Genomic DNA, 19,729 nt, shown 5'->3' with positions numbered 1-19,729 from the left:
GCTCTATCAAACTGACAAACAAAGTGTGATGTGCCAAATACGGTAGTGATGCTCAAATATGGTACTGATAGGACATCATCGTGTCCATATATGGTCACATCACATTTCACATAAAGATTGTGTAGACAGAGCTTTAGACTTTGGTAAAACAACACACGTAAGCCATAACAGAAAGACATAGATAGACCAGACAATACAAGATATTTTTGTATGATCAAATGTATTGCATTTGAACCACGGTAATCACGCAATGTTCGTAACGACGGATCAAATTCTACTGCACATTATCAAAAATAAATGTTATTGCTAAAGTGTCATGGACTTATAAAGTATAAAATAGGACTATCATGAATGAAAATATATCGTAAATGGTGATGGGAGCTGGTAGAAAACAATTACAAAGCTATGTTCAAAGACTGAAATCATAACGTGTTCACCTCTGGGACACCTATATTCAGAGACACCCTACCAATGGGACACTTTTCTATAAAACGAATGAGAAACAATATATCTTTTAATATACGGCAAGCCTCTATTCAGGAGACACCACTGAAAGGAACACTTAGCCCGAATGTGCTCCCTTAATAGGGGTTATACTATAAACTCTACTACTAAACTCAAAATAATCAGTCATAAATTATTCTAAAAAGTGCATGAAAGTAAACTTAAACTAAAGTGAAAACATTATAAAAATTCATAAAAAACACATATTTCTTATTATCAAGCACAAACTTCTATGTTCGAGTTTGGGCGAATTTGTTTTACTCTTACGGTACTTTATCATCATTACATTTTCACTGAGTATTTATGATTATAAATAGATTATTTCATGATAATGACCGAACGACACCTGGAATCTTATTTTATAATTAAACCATCTGTTGCACTAACTATAGCGAATTTACATTTACCGATCCATTAAACATGTTTATATTGTCTATATTCACAATTATTTACTCACTATCAAAAAACAAATGCCGCTTAGCGGTGGGTCAACAAAGTCATTATAATTTACACTGTATTAATATCTTATATTAAACATTTTAGAAACCTAATTACTAACTGTTTTTTAAACTTTTTTTTCGAATATGCCATTTTAATGTCACATAATAGTTTCAACTTTCATTATTATTAATTATTATATACTCGTCAACAAAGTCATTACAATTTACACTTTATTAATATCTTATATTAAACATTTTAGAAACTTAATTACTAACTGTTTTAAAACTTTTTTTTTCGAATATGCCATTTTAATGTCACATAATAGTTTCAACTTTAACAAAAAATTGGATTAAAAAAATCCCTGAAAAAATGTAATAAAGCAAAAAATAGTCTTTATAACTATGATTTAAACTGCAAAATTTTCTATTCAAAGTCTTATTTTTATTAATCTTCAATGTTCATGGGGACAATACATATTATAAATACTCATAATTAGTACTCACGACTATATGTATACGTAACTGACAAACATGAAAAATGTATGTTAAACATAATGACAACAATGTAGTGTCGTCAACCAACACTCATTTGTACCTTGTTGTTAAAATGACAAACAATATTATTGTATCGTATCGTACGTACTTATTTATTTTAGACACGTCTGTATGTGAGAAGTCTAGAGAGTCTCAAGATTCAACCAATCAGAGCAAAGATATTTTGTCAGACGACAAAACTTATTGACTTAATCAAAGTACTGTAGTCGTACTCTAAGAGTTACAATCAAGATTTAAGAGATTATTTTAGGAAAAACATTACAATGTGAAGTTACTAGACTACAAAAATAGAAGTGCCACTATAAATAAATGCCACTAGAGCAGATAACTGCCAAACTTGGAGTAGAAGGTAGGCCCAATTTGTAATGTTTTAATAATATTAAGCTAGGCCAGCCTACTCTAGTAAGTTTAGCCTAGAAAAGGCCTATATAGCCTAGGCTGGTTACCTTCTGTAACTAGCCTAGGCCTAGAGCTAAGATTGGAATTAAGACCTAGCTAGTAGTAAGTCTATGTTAGAATGTATTATCCAATATAGCCAGGCCTAAGAAAGCTTGGCTAGCTACCAACTAACTGGCCTCTAGGTGAGATTAGAAAGGCAGCTATACTATAGAAGTTTAGTTTAGTTTTTACAGCCAGGCCTAGGCTAATAGGCTGATTTGTATTAGGGCCTTGTCTGGCTAGAATATTAAATGGATTTTGTTTTGACAAATTAATACTTATAATACAAATATATACTTTTATTTATGACTAAAATATACTTCTAGTACAATCTAAAGTGAAAATATGAATGACTATTAAAATGCATGTGTACGTCATAAAACATCAGAGTAGTGCAGAGAAGATACACCTAGACGATAGTGTGAAAATAACATCCATATGTTGTGTTTGACAAAATGTGTACAGTGCATGCAAAGTATGGTAAAGTGGCTTCTGCACTAAAAGGCGCGCATCCTTAGTATAGCATAACAAGCATAACATAACTAACTAATCTTTACCTACTAATTTATTAGACACTATACTATTTTGAAGATGAGATATACAGTAAAAAATGTACCTATACAGGTAAACTTGTGTTGCCATGTGACAGAACCTACAGTATAAAAAAGGTTTGGCAGCCGATATGTGAAAAATATACCACTTAAATTGGCTAGTAATAACAAATACATAACATGATTTTATGCTTAATTTAAATTTTCATTAACAATACCACTTGTCTTTTACTCATTTTATCACCTAGATTTTTCAAATGGCAAACTCTAACACTTTCTTTTCTTAAAGTATTGTAAACACGATACAAGTGGTAGTTAGGCATTTGTTGCTGCGCAAATGCAACTTCGTTGGAAGAAATTTCAAAGAATTTCTTCTCTGAAGAATTTGTAGCTTTCACTTCCACGTATTCTATGCAGGCTTTTTCTCCAACTGTTTGAATTTCAATGTCGTATGGCAAACCGGTTTCATATTCTTCATTGACCCAACGTACAGTTGAATTATCATCGTACTGATTCTTTAACAGATGATAAACAAGTTTTTCTCCGTATTTTCCTACAAGTTCGTCTTTAGGGCTTGGTTGGTTGTTAAGGGCATCATGATCAGGGAGTGATAAATCAAGAAGATCAGGTTTCAGTTCTTCCTCGACTAACTCAACAGCAGTAGAAAGTGACCCACTGAACATACCACTATGCACAGTTCTTTGAGGGTTTGGTGGTGTTTGAAATTGTGAACCTTCAGTGTGGACTGGCCTAGGCAAATTATGAACTGGTAGGTCAGCTACATGAGAAGGCCTACCTTGCATAGATTTATTCTCTACATTTGACAGTTTTTCCATGCCATATGTGCCAGCTATACCTGGCTGAGAAATACTACTGGTAGCACTAGCTGTCTGCTGGGTATTGCCAAACAAATTACCAGGATTTGTTGTAGTTTGTGGCTGACCATCATTAACTTGTCTTTCTATGTTTGAGTTTGGAATTCTAAGTCCTCTGGAATCTTGTATGTCTATTAAAAATATATCATATTTTATGTTTGTGAAGTCACACATTCCTACAACTTCAATGATTGAATCAATTCAAGAAATAAAACTGCAAGAATTGGGAAAATGGCTGTTATGCATAAAACTCAGTTGGCTCTGTGTGATTTGATTTTGCTGATTATAAAAATCAGAAAATACAATAACATTAAAATTAGTTTTACTATTATAGATGTAAGAAAAAATACACCTCTCTGAGCTTCTGACGTTTATTATTCAATTTTACACAGAATATACAATGTACCTTGTTCATTCACTCGTGGTTGTTGCATATGATTTAGCTGTGAATGACCTGGTTGAGGTTGTGGTGAGTGTTCTAATGATGCTTCTTTTGTTGTAGTTTTCAAATCTAAAAGCAAAAATATATTTATTTTATCTCTCCTGTTAAAGGCTAACTGGGGATCCTTCCCCAGATACAAGTATATAGAGGGTGTTTTTTCTTCTTTTATCATTCTGAGTTGGGTGGTAGATGGCTGATATTAAGAAAAACGTAACATAAAATTCAGATTACCATTTTCTTGTAGATTAACAATTTGCCTTGGCTGGGTATCTAGTTGAACCTGGGCTGGTTGTGGTGGTGGCCAATGTTTCAAAGATGCTTCTTCAGCAGTATTCTTTCCTTCTGAAAAAATAAAATAATAATATTAATTATATTATATTTCTAAACTTGACAAAAGTCAATTATTTGGCAAAATGCCAAGTAAGTTTACTGGCTTGTATGTTTGTTTGGTCGCAACATCCACAATTTTCAAGTTATCAGGTTGAAGTTTTGTGTATATCATCAAAAGACCATGTATTTTATAATATTTCAATAATGGCCAGAATACTAAATAGCATTCCCTCTGTTTTGTTTTTATATATTTAGGCAAATTAAATTGCCAAGTATAACTATAAGCGAATTCATTCACTATCCTTCTTAAAGGCAATCCCGTTCACAAGACAAACATATATACACAAGATGCTCTACATAAACAAAGTCTATTACAAGTCTTTGGGAGTGGAGTTGTAATTTGTATTAGAAACAATCCTGACATTTGACAGGACTTGAATCCAGGACCCTTGGATTGGTAGCAAAGCATCATAACCATCAACTCTGTCTCTCTGCATTTTGATCAGCTTCTGAACACTTAATTTATTTTAAATGATCAACTGAAATCAACTGTTCTACTCCAAAGTCCAATAATTAAAAAAGAATAAAATTAGGTGTGTTATAAAACAAATAATGAATGTATTGTATAATGTCAGAATAAACCTACTTTCTGTATGGATCACTCCATAAGCACTGGATTTTGGAGGCCAGCTGTGAATGCCTCCATCATCCTTTTCGATAGGCTTGGCCAAATTTGCATCTTCTTTAACCAATGGCTCTACTTTCACAGGCTTTGGAGGGGCTATAATAGAAAGTGAATAATAATAGTATAAATTTACTTTATCTACAATTTACAATGTCAGTTTAGGTGTTTTTAATTAGCCAACCAGAATCATGCATTGTATAAATACTACAAGTATAACTGTAGTGTTACAATCCTACTCCACAGTATCAACATTATAATTTATTATTACAGCACTTACGTGGAATAGGCTTAGGTTCTTCAGCTTTCTCAACTGCCCACTGTTCAACTCCTTCATCCAGTTTTGACAAACCTTCTTGTTTTATAAACTTTATACCAATACCTTCTGACTGCTGCATTACCAGTAGAAGAAACATCTGTAGGTTTTTCTGACAGACATGATTGCCACAGCTAAAAAATCTAGCAATTTCTTTCCTTACTGAATTATCTGTCTCAACACTGTTCTCTAGTGATTTATTTATGTAGAAATTTTGTGATATTGCACAACTCTTCCTAGGAATTTTTACAGCTATTACTTTCTCTTTGGAGTAGTCTTCAAGTCGATAAGCAACTTCAAGTCGGTCGGCAGTCATAAAATTCATGATTTTCAGTTTAGATTTTATTTTGATGTTTTCTACAAGAATTTTATGCACGTCTTCAAAATTTGAAAACAGGAATGTTTGAATATATGGAACAATGCGATGCATTACATTTCGTAGTTTTGGACATAGTTTAGTATTTTCCTGGATTGGCTCTTGTTCCATGCACTCCGACAGACGCTTGACTCCACATGCCTTAAGAAAACGCTTAATATTTTCTTTAGGCATTCCTTGTGCATCATTTCTTCGTTTTTGTCTTACATTTCCACTACTACTATCATCTAATAAAAGTAAATTGACACCAGGTTCGGATGCAAACATTTCCTCCATCTCTTGTGAGCCTTCATCGGCTATCATAGGTTGGTCTTCAAGACAAACCCATTTATTAGCCTTTGTTGGAAAAACTTTGTAACTCTTCAAAATGCTCTTCAAGAATGCAGCCCTGTTTGTGTCTAGGTCAGTAGATACATAATATGTAGAACCGGAAATAGCACATTTTTCACCAAGGATTCCAAAGATTTTTAGGACGTGAGAATGAACAACTTTATTGGGCAACTCATTTTCACTTGAAATCTTCACTAGTAGCTGTAGATATTCAAGCATTTTAGGTGTATCATCTACTCTAATGTGCCTCTGAAAGAAATCTGACCTTTCTTCATATATTCCTGAAAGAGAGTGCCTATCCAAGCTACAGTAGGTCTGAAATAGTTGGATAGGATCTTCCCAATATGTCATTGATTTAGAAACAAATGTTCCACTGACAATATTCCTTGGATATAAACATGGTTGTGTAGGCACAAAAATAGCTGGAAATCTGTCAAAAAATGTTTCAAGCTTGTCTGGAGGTGAGTGAAGTTGTAGATGAATGTAAACCTGGGAAATATGATCAATGGATGTGGCAAATGTCGCTCCAGACTTCATTTTTTCATCTGGTTTGTACTCCTTTCCTCTTGTACACCATTCTTGAAGCATGCTGTAAATGAAATTGATATCTTCAAGTTTATTCTCTCCTTTCATCTGCAAGAAGTTCTTCAGTTCTACATTCTCCAGATTCCTACCTTCTAAGTACGGAACATGGTTATTTAAAAACGCGTATAGTCTTGTTGAAAAAAGGAAAGCCTGATTTGGTGGGAGTAGTCGATTTTCTGTTCTACTTCCATCTGGATTAAGTACTGATGTTGTGGGAATCCAGGAGGACTTCAGTAACAACTTTGCAAAGCTGGAATCAATTTGTCTCTTTCTGTCATTGTCGATAACCACAAAGGCATTGGTAAATTCCCTGAAGTAGTTCCACTCTTTTCCCAGCATATTTAGCAAGTTTACCATAACTTTACTACTACTAGGATTATTGCTCTTTGTGTTATTCTCAATAAGTGTCTCTAGTTCTTTGCTCCGACAATCTTCAATGTGATAACAACCATCACTTGATACTGGCCACTTATCATATTCCTGAACCCAAACTGATGAATCCTAAACAGAAATATTGAATTATTATAATTAATATGCTACAAAATAATAATAATTGTATGGGAGACATTGTTTCAAAAATTTGTCATAAATACACACATTACAATGAATACGAAAACAAATTTTGTTTTGAACTTCAAACTGGAATTGAAATTTTTGATTTATCAAGTGTAACAGCTGTATTTTGAATTTGGTGTTCGCATTTGTAAATTTATGAAAAAAGTATGGATTTCAAATTTAGAATAGAAAAGTAAATAGTTTAGTAGCTTTCACATTTGTGGATTTAACACTTTTTTTAAAGAATTGTGAATTATAGTTACAGAAAAGTTTTGAAATTAGAGAAACCATCAGATTATTGCCATCCAAACCTACCATAGCACACTTCTGTAGTGTTAGTGTTTTCCTCTCAATAGCTATCAAACTCAAAACTCCCAGTTTTTCAAAAAATATCTTCCATTCATGGCCAATTCCCCGTTTTCCACAAGTTAGGTAACATTCATCCAAAAAAGTCCATTCACCTCCTAAAAGTGATAGCAATGGATAAAAGAAAATGTATCTTCAATTATGATTCAAGAATTACACAAACCAACCATGTTGTCTATAAAGTCTATGTAAACTACTTGAAGTTTCACCATTCTCTTTGATATAGCATGTTAGTGTATGAGGATGTTCCGTGGAGCAGAAGAGATATGATGTACCTGGACTGTTCCACTTTCCTTTTGGGGTACCTATTAGGGAATACTGATATCAGTTTATAAAGCAGGACTTACCTTTGAAGTCATTTTTAAGATCATACTTGTTACCATATTTCATTGTAAAGTGGACAGGTTCTTTGTTAGGATTCACAAATGTTCCTTTGTCAGTTCGTACTTGTACCAGTTCCTTTAAATCTTCCCACTTGCAAATATTAGGCTGATTTTGCATTTCTTCTTTGATGTATACAACATAACTTACACACACTGCTGGTAACTTGTTCTTTTTAAAAAAAAATCACAAAAGAAGTCGATTTGAACAAAACAATGAAAACAAAACTTGAAACATCATGATTCTCTATTTTAGCTCACCCCTTTCCAACGAATGTCTATACATCATTATTCGGTATTTTAAATGCTGCAACATTCCTATGTTTTATCAGATTTTTAATGTATTTTATAAGTATTTTAATGTCTTTCTTATATACAAGTATTTTAAATGTATTTTATATCCTATCGATACCAATAAAGTTTATCTATGTCTATATCAATTTCAACTATGATTTGTGCACTCTTGACCAAGGGTTTAATATCTCATTATCAGTACACCTACATGGCAGTATATCTATCCCAAATTCATGCCATCTCTTCTTTAAAAGGGATACAGACTGAAGACCACAGCTGCCAAAAAGCTAATTTTATAGGTCTTAATTTTTATCTTACCTTCCAATCTTCAGATTTAAGTGTTGGCAAGATGTGATTATGAATAACATCATATGGGGTGATGTGGCAAATTCCTAACTGCTCCATCATTAGCATAACTTGTGAATTACCTACACCATCTTGACAAGTCAAAAGGTCACCATGTAGAATATTCATGTCTGATTCCAGTGTCTGGATATTCCCTGAAATGAATAGATTCAAAGGTCCAATATTATACAGTAGCAATTTATCTTTATGCCAACGTTATGTCTTTATAAGATGTTTACATTTTGAGAAAATTTAGAGTAGGCTTTATCTATTTCTTAAAAAACAATTTGTTATGTTTTAGAAAGGCTTTTTGCAGTTCTATTGTTTGTACTAGGCCTCAATAATGCCTGATCTATATTGTGATGATTCTCTTTATTTTTTGTTTAAAATTAATACCAAATTCAGATAAAGTACTGTAATTCTTCCTCAGTCATATTAACATTATTTAAATTACCTTGCATTTGTTTCTTAATAGATTTCTTCTCTGCATAAATGTCAGTCCTTTGATTTTCAAAAGTCAATGAAAAGAAAACACTTTTGTCTTCAAGATTTGTCCACATGCCATTGCTGAGTGGAATGATGGGAAGGGCTTGAATCTCCTTAATCGGTTCCTCCGATATGTCATGTTCCATATCACGACAGCGATAGATACAAGTCAACCACTTAGCAACAGAATCAATTTTCAAACAAACACCTGGTAAAACAAAGAAGAAGTTAAGTACAAGAAGAACACACCTTTTGATATTAAGACTATTTGAGTTCATCCTCATCCCTAGGAAAAAATAAGTAAACCTTGGAAAACAAATTACACATTCCTGGCCAACATATAGAAACCAAAAGCCTTATACTGACTTTGCTATCTTTAGCTTACCATTTGCTTTAGCTTGCAAGACCTCTCCTTTAAACAGACTAATAAGGTTAGTAGTCGTGATTGTCTTTACACCAAGACTCTTTAAGAGGGAAGCATTAAGCAATTTGCTAACAGTGTTGCTCAGATAATAGCAATCAAGATGGCGGTTCAAAGCTGTTGAAGATACAAGTTCTTGTACCAATGGATCATGAATGATGGCTTGTGATGGCTGCTTCCAGATGGTTGATCCTGTATCTGTTAAAGATTAATAATTAATATCATAATTCCTGCCAAATTTAGATAAACAATTAAGAATATCTTTTGCAAGAAATCTTATTGAAGAGATATAGGAGCAATTTCTATTTCATTTACATTCTGTTTAAGATGATGCAATTTTTTTTAAATGTTAAAATACTGTTAATATTAGAACAAAAGAATATATACCATCTGGTGACACAACAGGTAGGCATGGAGAAGACTTCAGTTTTTGATGAATTTCTTTGGCAACACTCTCAAAGAAGCCTAAAATCTGGCCTTCCACTGGCACAAATTGTAGGAATCTACACACTGCTAGTTCTTCGTCCTTGCAACCATAGTATTCCTGTATAAATATAAACATCATAAAATACAATGTTATCATTGGTTTAGAAACAGTAATGCCACAGCATTAATTACTTGAATCTTGATAATGTTGTACCTTAAAAGTGCTACTTATCTTACTTAATAACAACTTACCTTAAAGTATTGCAGAGCTTTAATAAAAAGAGCAGGTAAATGCTGTTTGATCCACTGGTTCCAAGCACTGTCACTGTCAACATCTTCACGTGAAGATGGGATGTCAAAGTCACCTACAGTAAAACAAGGTTATAATAACAAGTAATTAAAAATGTATGGCCTCTATTAGATCACTTTACAATGCTATCTACTTTACATGTTGTGGTTTAGATAGCAACATTGTCCCACTCATAACAATTTTAAAGTCATACTTGAATGTAAAATTACCTTGTATGATAAATTTGAATCCATAGCTCCTCAGAGGCAAGTATGCAAAAACATACTGATCCTTCATAACAACCTCAGATATGCTTTTGTCCTTCGGCAGAGGAAAAGCCAAGGCAAGCTCAGTGGATTCCATGTTAGCTCTGTCACACTAAAAACAACAATTTTGAAATGAAAAGAGTTTATTACATGCAAATTCAAATAGCTTTCAGCAGTCTTTTCTATAACATTATAATTTCATTAAGAATGGGTTTAAACTACATACCATTGATTCATCTACGTTTATCATGTCTCTGACAACAAGCCAAAAGTCAGTTCCATTGGTGTGTTTTATCTCAATGACACTCTTTGGATGATCAATCCTTTTCATTTCTGCCTTTGTGTGTTTTGGCTGTAAAAATAGATTATTAAAGTATAATGTTAAAAATATTTCATTACTACTACTGTATATAATATGCTTAATTAGGATCATTAATTCTTCTATTGTATACTTGTAATGAAAGCAAGTCAAACAAAGAAAACTATTAGTACACTTGTTTTATTAAGCTCTGTCTACACTATCAAACTTTATGTGACAAAAAAATGTCCATGCCCATATTTGGGCACATCACATTTTTTTGTCACATAAAGTTTGATAGTGTAGACAGAGCTTTATATTTTATTTGTTCTTTTTGTTTTCTTGTATAATTCGTTGCTTGAAGTATTATACTTTCTTACCTGATTAACAACTTGAATTGAACGTAGTCTGTGCAGGAACAGCAGGAGTGACGGCTGAATGTCATCAAATCGATTCAGGAGTTTGTTTGTTTTACAAACGTCACTCTTCAAAGGTAGTAAAATTCTTGTCTGCCATCTACAGAAAAATTAACAGTTTGAAAATAATAATAATATACAATATATATTTACTCATTTAAGCACGTTATTTAATTTAGTGACCCTACTGATGTAAGCACGAGTTGAAGTTGATGTAATGTATGCTTCATATCTTATGCAAGAGCCTATTTCTTTAACTAATGTTCAATCAAAGAAGCAACCACTACACATTATACTGCCTCTTGGCATCAATTACTATAGGATAATGGTTAACAACATGACAACAAAAATAGACAAAAGACATGAAAATGAATCAGATCTCACCCCTTTGAATCATCATCATCTTCTTCGGTAACATCTCTGGGTTTGGAAGCACCTATCCAGGTGGGTAGAATGTATCCTAGGGGGTCAGTTTGGCGGTCAAAGCAGATATGAAAACCATTTGAGTGTATTTCTGGCCTATCAGTCACTCTGAAGACAGACTTAAAACCAATCCCTTTATGACCTGAAATACAGAAGTGTATATAAATACAGAAGGTGATACAGCTAATATTTTTATGGAGTTAGTTGGTATTTCTAAAACTAACTACATAAGTATATCACATGCATGCCCATATTTTTTTGGTGATTATCTATTAAATCATGAAAAAAAAAGAATTACCTATGTAACCATATTTGTGTTTGCCTTTGGTACTTTTACCCACATCACATAATGCCTGTATGTTTTCACCACTAAAGCCCCTCTCGTTGTTGTAGACAGTAATGCTACCATCTTCCAAAACAAACAACAATGAAGGCAGTTGGCATTGTTCCTTGTAAGTATTATCGTCAGCATTTTGAACTAACTCGAGTACAAAGTGTGTATCTTTAGTGTACAGTTCGGACGACAGTCTCTCTAAACTTCTGGCGATTCTGAGTTTCTGTCTTGCATTCAATTCTTCACCATCTTTGTTCAATACGGCATTGATACCAAATTCATCTTTGCGAATTTTGTCAACAATGGCTTTGCAATCTTGCATTTCTATCTGCCGCGGAGTGAGTGGTATTACTGGTTCAACAATTTCATCATCAGCAGCAGTCTCTTCTTCTGATTGGACATCTACTTCTTCATTTTCTTTATCAGTATCCTCACCCTCGGCTGTTTCCTCTAAATTTATGATGTCATCAGTTTTTTCAATTTCAGGGTCTTTTTCTTTCAAATTCTCACTTGACGATGAAAGTTCTGAAGTAAAATAATATTTAATGAATGATCCTTCTTGAATCTTAATGGATTAAGGGGAATTTTAAAAGGACATTACATACAGTACATACCATTTTCATTTGACTCTGTAGCAGGTGGTGTTTCATCTACAGATGGTGGTGTTTCTGTAGCTGGTGGTGTTTCATCTGTATCTGTTTCAGAAAAGTTTTCACTTTCATCACTTATGTCCTCTTCTCCTTCTAATTCCTGAATCTTAATATAAAACAGTAATTAGAAAAAAAGTGGCCAAAATAAATCCAAAGCAATGTAGGCTTTTTAGGTAGTGGTGTTTTTGGCCATGAGAAAATTACAGTTACTACAGTACTATAGAAGTAGTTTGAAAATAATAAGTATGCATGATTACAGCAGTATGCACAACATTTACCTCTGGTTGATCATTTTCTGTTTCTGGCAAAAGGTCAGCAATATCAATTGACTCATCATCATCATTTTGGTCATTCTCAGCAAACTTAGGATTTTGTAGTTTCAGATCAAATGTTTCTGACCATTCAACAATTCCTAGTAAGAAACCAAGTCGTTGCATCCTGTTCAACTGGTTTGTTGTAATGCAAGCTTCCTTGAGTAACTTTTTAGACCGTTTGTCTCCTATTACAGTGGACAGTGGTTTTAGAAAAACCTAAAAAACAATTTCATAAATATTTAATATTTAAAACTTTTACAAAAGTTCTCAAATCTACAGCAACCTAATTCTTTCCTAAACATTAATGCATTTTATCATAAATAAATAAATATTTCCATCTTGTTATCATATTCTAAACAAATATACAGTGTATAATTATTTACACTTGTACTGTTTTGTTTGTACTTGCCTCTGCCACAGCAAAACATAGGGTGGTTGGTAGTAGAACTAGACAATCCAGAACAAAAGTAACAACTTTGATGTCAGAATCAGACTTCTCTGGTGGTCCACCGGGAACTGGCATATAATCTTTAGCCAGTATCTCGTTTAGGGCCAACTCATAATGATTCTGCAGAAGGTTAAGAGGAGCATTTTGGATACCGTCCTTGGTTACGATAGAAACTAAATGCCCAGCAGTAAGCCTAGCATCTCCTTGAATTGCTGATGTTTTGAACAAATCAACTGATGTTTCAGGAGCTAACTTCAACAGAACTCCAGGTCGAGTTTCCAATGCAAGTATCTTGATAGGCTCATTCAGTTGGTAATCTGAAAAAACAAATATATCTAGTTTACAAAATATATTGATGGTTTGGTTGAGTTGACTATAGCACCCATTCAAGTCTTCCCATATCGTAATTTAAGCAGCCACTCCTGAAATGTTTGGCCCACATTTTGTATCTACTGTACATCTCTGCTGTATATCTATGGCTGTGTTCAGACGTACAATCAGTTACATGTGTAACTTTACATGTGTAATCAGTGATCGTTCGGACGATGAACAATTTACACATGTAAACTAACCCAGCAGGGTCATATTTCATGCATCTCTTTACACTATTAAGGTCAAATTGCTCCTTATATGCGGTTAATCAGCTTGCGGTTTAAGGTGTAATTGAAAAATCCAACTCATGAGGTGGATTTTTGAAACAGCAAGTTTATCTCAAAATTTACACCACACGCGCGACCATTACACATGTCAATTTGTTCCGTCCGAACGGGCTCTTACTGTACATTGATTGTTATACTGTAGATACTATCTTGGGGTACACAAATGACATATTTGCATAAGGTTTAAATAAAATAACAATCCTTCAAGTACGATTTTAACTAATTAAATTATAAACACAAGACACTTAATTCATTACCATCTTGTTCACATGGAACCATTACACCAGACCACTTCTCAATGAAATGTTTCAATTCTCCATGTTCAGGTTTGAAGATCAGATCCCACTGAGACCAATCGGCAAAGTCGTTCAGTAATGGGGTAGAATTCAGAACTAGCATCGCGTTACATACACTTTGGTGCCCACGTAATCCAAAATTCTTGGCCGAAAATCCTTTTTTTCTTATAACATAAATTAATGAATATATTTAATTGTTTACTTATCGTTGTGTATCACAATAACAAGTGACAAGCCGCACCTTTTATAGAAAAACCATCATGGCAATATCAATATAATTAAAATTTTAACACAAACTGTTAAAGATTAAAGAGAGCAGCCACCAATGATAACCCAAAAAATAACTTTACTTTATCTACAATGTTGTGTAATCTATACTTTACTATATATAATTTGTTCTGTGCCTGTGGTGTTATTGTACATGACATCTGTGAACATAAACTATCTACTGTTTTGTTCAAAAATAATTTTACATTTGTGTAGTGAAGAAATTGAATAAACAGACATGTGTAACCGGCTAGTACTATCAAATTACTGGTGGTACCTGTTTTGAGAACACAGAGCTTGTTCATATGTAACACAGTTTTGTTCATCATCTTGGGGGATGTTCTTTGCCTTGGAAACAAGTAATTGTATAGAACCTCTTCCGATGGTATCCACTGATGTTGTCTGGAAATGCTCACACAAAGCAGTTTCAACAGCTTTAACATCATTCTGAAAATAAATAAAATAGCTATTATATTTATAGTCTGTATATCAAAATACTGTACAAATTACTATAAACAAATTTTGACACTATCATTAAATTAATCTCTCCAACTTAGCATTCCTATTCTTTAGTCAATGTGACATTTCGTTTGAGAGTTTCTGCAATGTGCATTAATTGAAAACAGATGTAAATTGTTAAGCCATCAGTTACCTACAGTTTGCCTAAAATCCATTGTTTACAGCCTACCCCTTTGAATACAATTTTAGACCGGACAAAACTTTCCCAAACTTGCACTACCCATTGGGTTACCTCCATGCACAACCCAAATTAATTGAGCACAAACCATGTTCTGCTTTCCACACTGTCTGATGAAGTCAGTAAGATCATGTGTAGAAGGGTGGTATGGTGTTCCATTAGCATTCAAACTGCTTGATGTGCCAATAATACTACCTCCAAACTGTTGAAGAAGCTGTATCACACACATTAAGTTATATATATATATTTAATTATCTTTATTATTTATCTATACCTTATCAATTTGTATGTGAAAGTTGTGTAACTGGTAATGTAGAATATTGTACTGTATGATTTCATAAGTCAACAAGTATTTGATTATTACATATTTCAAATTTAAATAACGTACTATGTCAATAATATAAAACTAAAATACACAAACCTTTGGAGTTTTTGTAAGAAACTGCAGAAAAGTTCCCTTTTTCAAATCCAAAAAACTTGATACTTTTTTACTCTTGCACAATCTTATTTCAATTAAGCAAAGGTCTTTAAGATTTGGAACCTCTTTGATTTTATTAAGGAACTGCCCAATGTCAGAAATGATCTCATCTGTAAAATTCAATTCATTGATTCAATTGTTCTCGTAGTTAAAACTAAATTACAATTGTTACAATTATTATGTCAAATATATACTGGGGTGGTTCGCACTAGAGGATGCAACACAACGACGTATCAACAAAAAAGGAAAAGAGATTATATATAAAAAGGGTAACTTTTAATATGACCGGAATATTTTACCTTCATCAGGAATCTTATTGGTGCATACAGGTTCTTGCTCAACTATATTGTCTACCACATTGGTTGTTTCGGCTGCCTCTTCTTCATATCCTGGTTGGTATTCTTCAGGAATTTCCATGCTGCCAAGACATACAGCAAGATGGAAAAGATTCCTTGCAACCTCGTTATTTACAACTGCAGGAAGTGCACGGAACAAACTTCGAAGCCTCGGCTCATGTTCCAACAATGGACGAGCATTCTCAAAGACCTTAAGAATGGCTTCCCCAGCAGTCATATCAGCATATCGCTTCCGGTTGTCCAATTTCGATGACTCACGGTTAGCATTGGCCGGATCAAGTATAGACTTCTTGACACTTTGCAGTGATGCTTCTACCTCTTGCTTTAACTGTTCTACAATTGTTTTACGACATTGCTCCATTGTGGTTTTCTCTTCTCGTTGAGCCCTTTTGATAACCTAAAAAAAAAAAAAAAAATTGTCTTTGTAATTAACTAAGATCTGGTTTTCTTTAAGTTCAATGAATGCTTTAATTTAAGAAGTGTTGTGTCAGAGAGAGAGTTTAAAATACGCTCTTCTGTACAGTTAAACAGAATTCCATTCAACATATTAGTGTTGAATATACATGGTACTATTAAATCACAGACCTCCACCACTGCAGGCAGACATACTACATCGTTATTTATCAATTATATATGGTATACTTACTGAAACTCCAAGTGCAACACTCTGCACACGAATTCCAAGTTGATAAGGGTCTGATACTTCATAGTGGCTCATTATGTACTCCATGAATTCCTTCAAGTCAACCTTAGTTCTCCAGAGGTCCTTTCTTGACATGTGTTCCTTCAAAAGGCCCAATATATCAATTGTAGTAACTTTTATAATATCTTGATCAGATTGGTACGGAGGAAATTTAAAAACATTATAAACTTCAGGGAATTTACTAAGAGGTCCCACGTTTAAATCCTCAAAGCTGTCTTTGCCCTCTTGAATATTGTGAAGATCTTCAAGTAATTCGAACAGTGTTGCTATAGAACGACACTTACAAAAAGCTGATATGTAGGCATTGATGCGACACAGTAAGCGTTGATGTTCCCGAATTACTTCCAGATCAGTTTCTCTATTTAACCCAAGCTGTTTGATATTATTCTGGCCAAAATATTCCCTGACACCTTTCATAACCAACTCAATACTAACATGTTCATTTTGTTCTGAGAGTGCTTGGATATGAAATGAAGCTCGTGAATTGAGTTCCTCTCTTGTTGGTCTTTTTCTGCCCCTTGTCTGTTGAAGTGTAGAAACATCCAAGTGATCAAATTTTATCCTGCGGTTTTCTGCTTCTGCTTTTGGATCTTTCTTTTTCTTGTCTTTCTTTTTCATTGTTGCGCCTTCATTTAATGATGGCCAATAATTACTGGACTGACTGTTTACACCAACTAAGAATTCATCTGTGTCTATAATGTTTTGAGGCAAATTGTCATAAACCACTGAGGGTTTTGAACTCTGAATATTTCTTTTCCTTTGTGGAGATAATGGAAAGCCTTCGTTTATTTGTTGGGACTCTTGAACCAATGGTGAAGGAGTATTCATTGCCATTTCGCTTCTTGGCTGCCGACCAATTGATTGATTTGGTTGGGTAACAATATTTCCAAAAGTGGGCATCTGATAGGCAGAGGGAATGAGATATTGAGAAAATCCTGCAGCTTTTCCAGGTTGATGTAGATATTCATGTCTTTGTTGGGATGTTGAAGGAGTATTCATTTGCATATCGCTTCTTGGCTGCCGATGTACATTCTCTTGACCAAATGATTGATTTGGTAGGGTAACATTGTTTCCAAAAGTAATATTACCAAAAGTGGGCATTTGATGGGCAGGAGACATGAAATGTTGAGAAAATCCCGCAGCTTTTCCAGGTTGCTGAAGATCTTTGTCTTTTTGTTGGGACTTTTGGAGCAATGGTGAAGGATTATTCATTTGCATTTCACTTCTTGGCTGCCGATGTACATTCTCTTGACCAAATGATTGATTTTGTAGTGTAACATTATCTCCAAAAGTAATATTACCAAAAGTGGGCATCTGATGGGCAGGGAAAAATCCTGAATCTGTTACAGGTTGTTGGGAGGTTGTTGTTTTTTCAACAGGATCCTTAAGAGCTCTTATAGTATTTTCAAGGGTTTCAGAAAAAAATTTGCCAGTATCAATGCCCATTAATGGCAATAATGGAGACTGTGATACAGTTGGTGCCGTTTCTTGCACCTTCTTGGTGGAAGTACTTGAAGCACTTTTGCTTTTGACAGTTTTTTCAACCTTTTTGGTAACACTTGAGCTCTGACTTGCGGTGTCTGCAACTGGTTTACTTTTCACATTTTCTTTTGGTACTTTGACTACCTGTTTTTTTAATCGCAAAACTGCTGTTCCTTTTTTCTTGACTATTTCAAAACAGTTAAAAACGTCTGGAATACTTTTAATTCCATTGATACCGTATCTGCGTAATGCAATATCTTTTTTGAAGTAGGTATTATATTTGGTTGCCAGGTCATTTATTGCAATTTCACCCGATTCTTTTTCAAGAAGTTCCTTAATGTTTTTCTTAATATCATCTTTGTGTGTATGCTTTTGCGCCATGATGCCTATAGAGAGTAGAAAAACAAATATAACAAGTTTGTTTATTGATTTCAGCATATAGTACTAATTATATTTAATTAAAATAATATATTAAATTTAATTCATTTGAAATGCATTGTATAACTGTGTTTTTATCAATAATTTATATATAGTGTTGATTGTAATGAGCGTAAAACCAAGAGATAACTAATATTAAATTAAAAATTACTTTTTATCTGTATATGTCAAATTACGCTTCCCTACTAGATCTACTCCAGTTCCCTAGTTCCCTGTGTCGATAAGACAATAGTTGAATTAAGGAGTTAAACAAAACACTTGAATTAGTGCTGATAGCCAGTCAAATACTTAAATATGCACGCATTGTAAGTGTTCACTAAACAGACTTGCAGTATTGGGCACAACTATGCTTTCAAACTTACTCCTTAAAATTACTCGAAATTATACGAAACTGCATTAGCAGCAAACTTACACACCAGGCCAACATGAATGTTACTTTCCTACTACAGTAGATGTCCCATTACTCTACAGCTAGCTAGCCTAGTCTGTTTAGTAGGATAGACTGGCCTAGGCAGTATATGAAAGAAGGGTTCACTGTAAAATATAGCCTAGGCTCGTGTATTTAGCCATGATTACTTACTCACTTAGTCTCGAAGTGTGGGCTTTGGGCCTAGCTCGTCGTACGTTTGTTGCCTCGTTCGGATCATCAGTCGATAAATTTATACAAATATGCAATGCTGATATATAATTATTCTCCCATTCGGCAAAATACGCTAACTCATAATAATGAAATACAGTAATTGTTATAGTTTATATCGATCGTCGCTCTGCCCTTTGTTCATTGTGTAGGTGGCCGGATGCTGGGTATTCCCCGTGTTGATGAAACTTGGAAATACCGACCACTGAGCTGCCTGATTGGTTGGTTTGCACACGGCACTACTGATTACAGTAATTATTCCGTGAATTTTACTTCATTCCTTTTCCAGTTAATTACAAGATTGGAAATTCCAATGTGTTATCATAGACAATAGAAAGTTGCCTATGGTGTTATACAGTAATTCTATTTTATTGATGGATTTGTTCGATGTTAGTTTTAAAAATAAAAATATACCTGATAATAAGTAGCCTTCCATATTTTTTTCTAATTTATGCCTATTCGTAATTGTTAGTTTGTTTCACTATTATGTATTTATATATTATATATTGTGACATCTTCGTATGGGCCCATATAGAACTCCCAACCAATACCGCCCTATTATCCTATATAATATTCTCTGT

The 19,729-nt window shown here is 33.8% G+C and overlaps 1 protein-coding gene across 1 annotated transcript; it reads right to left on the bottom strand.

Moving 5' to 3' along the window:
• Window positions 1-221: 221 nt before the first annotated feature.
• Window positions 222-18,465, bottom strand: LOC144852973 (uncharacterized). Its single transcript, XM_078711027.1, has 26 exons — window positions 16,535-18,465; window positions 15,832-16,285; window positions 15,476-15,642; window positions 15,143-15,268; window positions 14,635-14,804; window positions 14,052-14,254; window positions 13,079-13,452; window positions 12,652-12,903; window positions 12,338-12,479; window positions 11,688-12,248; window positions 11,351-11,531; window positions 10,931-11,066; window positions 10,479-10,604; window positions 10,217-10,364; window positions 9,950-10,062; window positions 9,659-9,815; window positions 9,236-9,469; window positions 8,819-9,058; window positions 8,338-8,519; window positions 7,693-7,897; window positions 7,295-7,443; window positions 5,098-6,925; window positions 4,782-4,916; window positions 4,037-4,147; window positions 3,770-3,874; window positions 222-3,494 (listed from the first exon to the last, which is right to left on the bottom strand). The coding sequence occupies exons 1-26, from the start codon at window positions 18,452-18,454 to the stop codon at window positions 2,686-2,688; spliced, it is 9,228 nt and encodes a 3,075-aa protein (XP_078567153.1). The 5' UTR covers window positions 18,455-18,465; the 3' UTR covers window positions 222-2,685.
• Window positions 18,466-19,729: the final 1,264 nt, after the last annotated feature.

This window comes from Antedon bifida, chromosome 9 (genome assembly GCF_963402885.1).
Source record: "Antedon bifida chromosome 9, ecAntBifi1.1, whole genome shotgun sequence".
Taxonomy (NCBI): domain Eukaryota; kingdom Metazoa; phylum Echinodermata; class Crinoidea; order Comatulida; family Antedonidae; genus Antedon; species Antedon bifida.
This window is presented reverse-complemented; position numbering and strand designations above follow the sequence as displayed.

Coding starts and splice junctions, on each gene's coding strand:
- LOC144852973 (XM_078711027.1), bottom strand. CDS start 18,454: ATGGCGCAAAAGCATACACACAAAGATGATATTAAGAAAAACATTAAG. Junction 15,643..15,831: donor CAATAAGATTCCTGATGAAG/GTAAAATATTCC, acceptor TGAATTTTACAG/ATGAGATCATTTCTGACATT. Junction 3,875..4,036: donor TGTTAATCTACAAGAAAATG/GTAATCTGAATT, acceptor TTTTGCTTTTAG/ATTTGAAAACTACAACAAAA.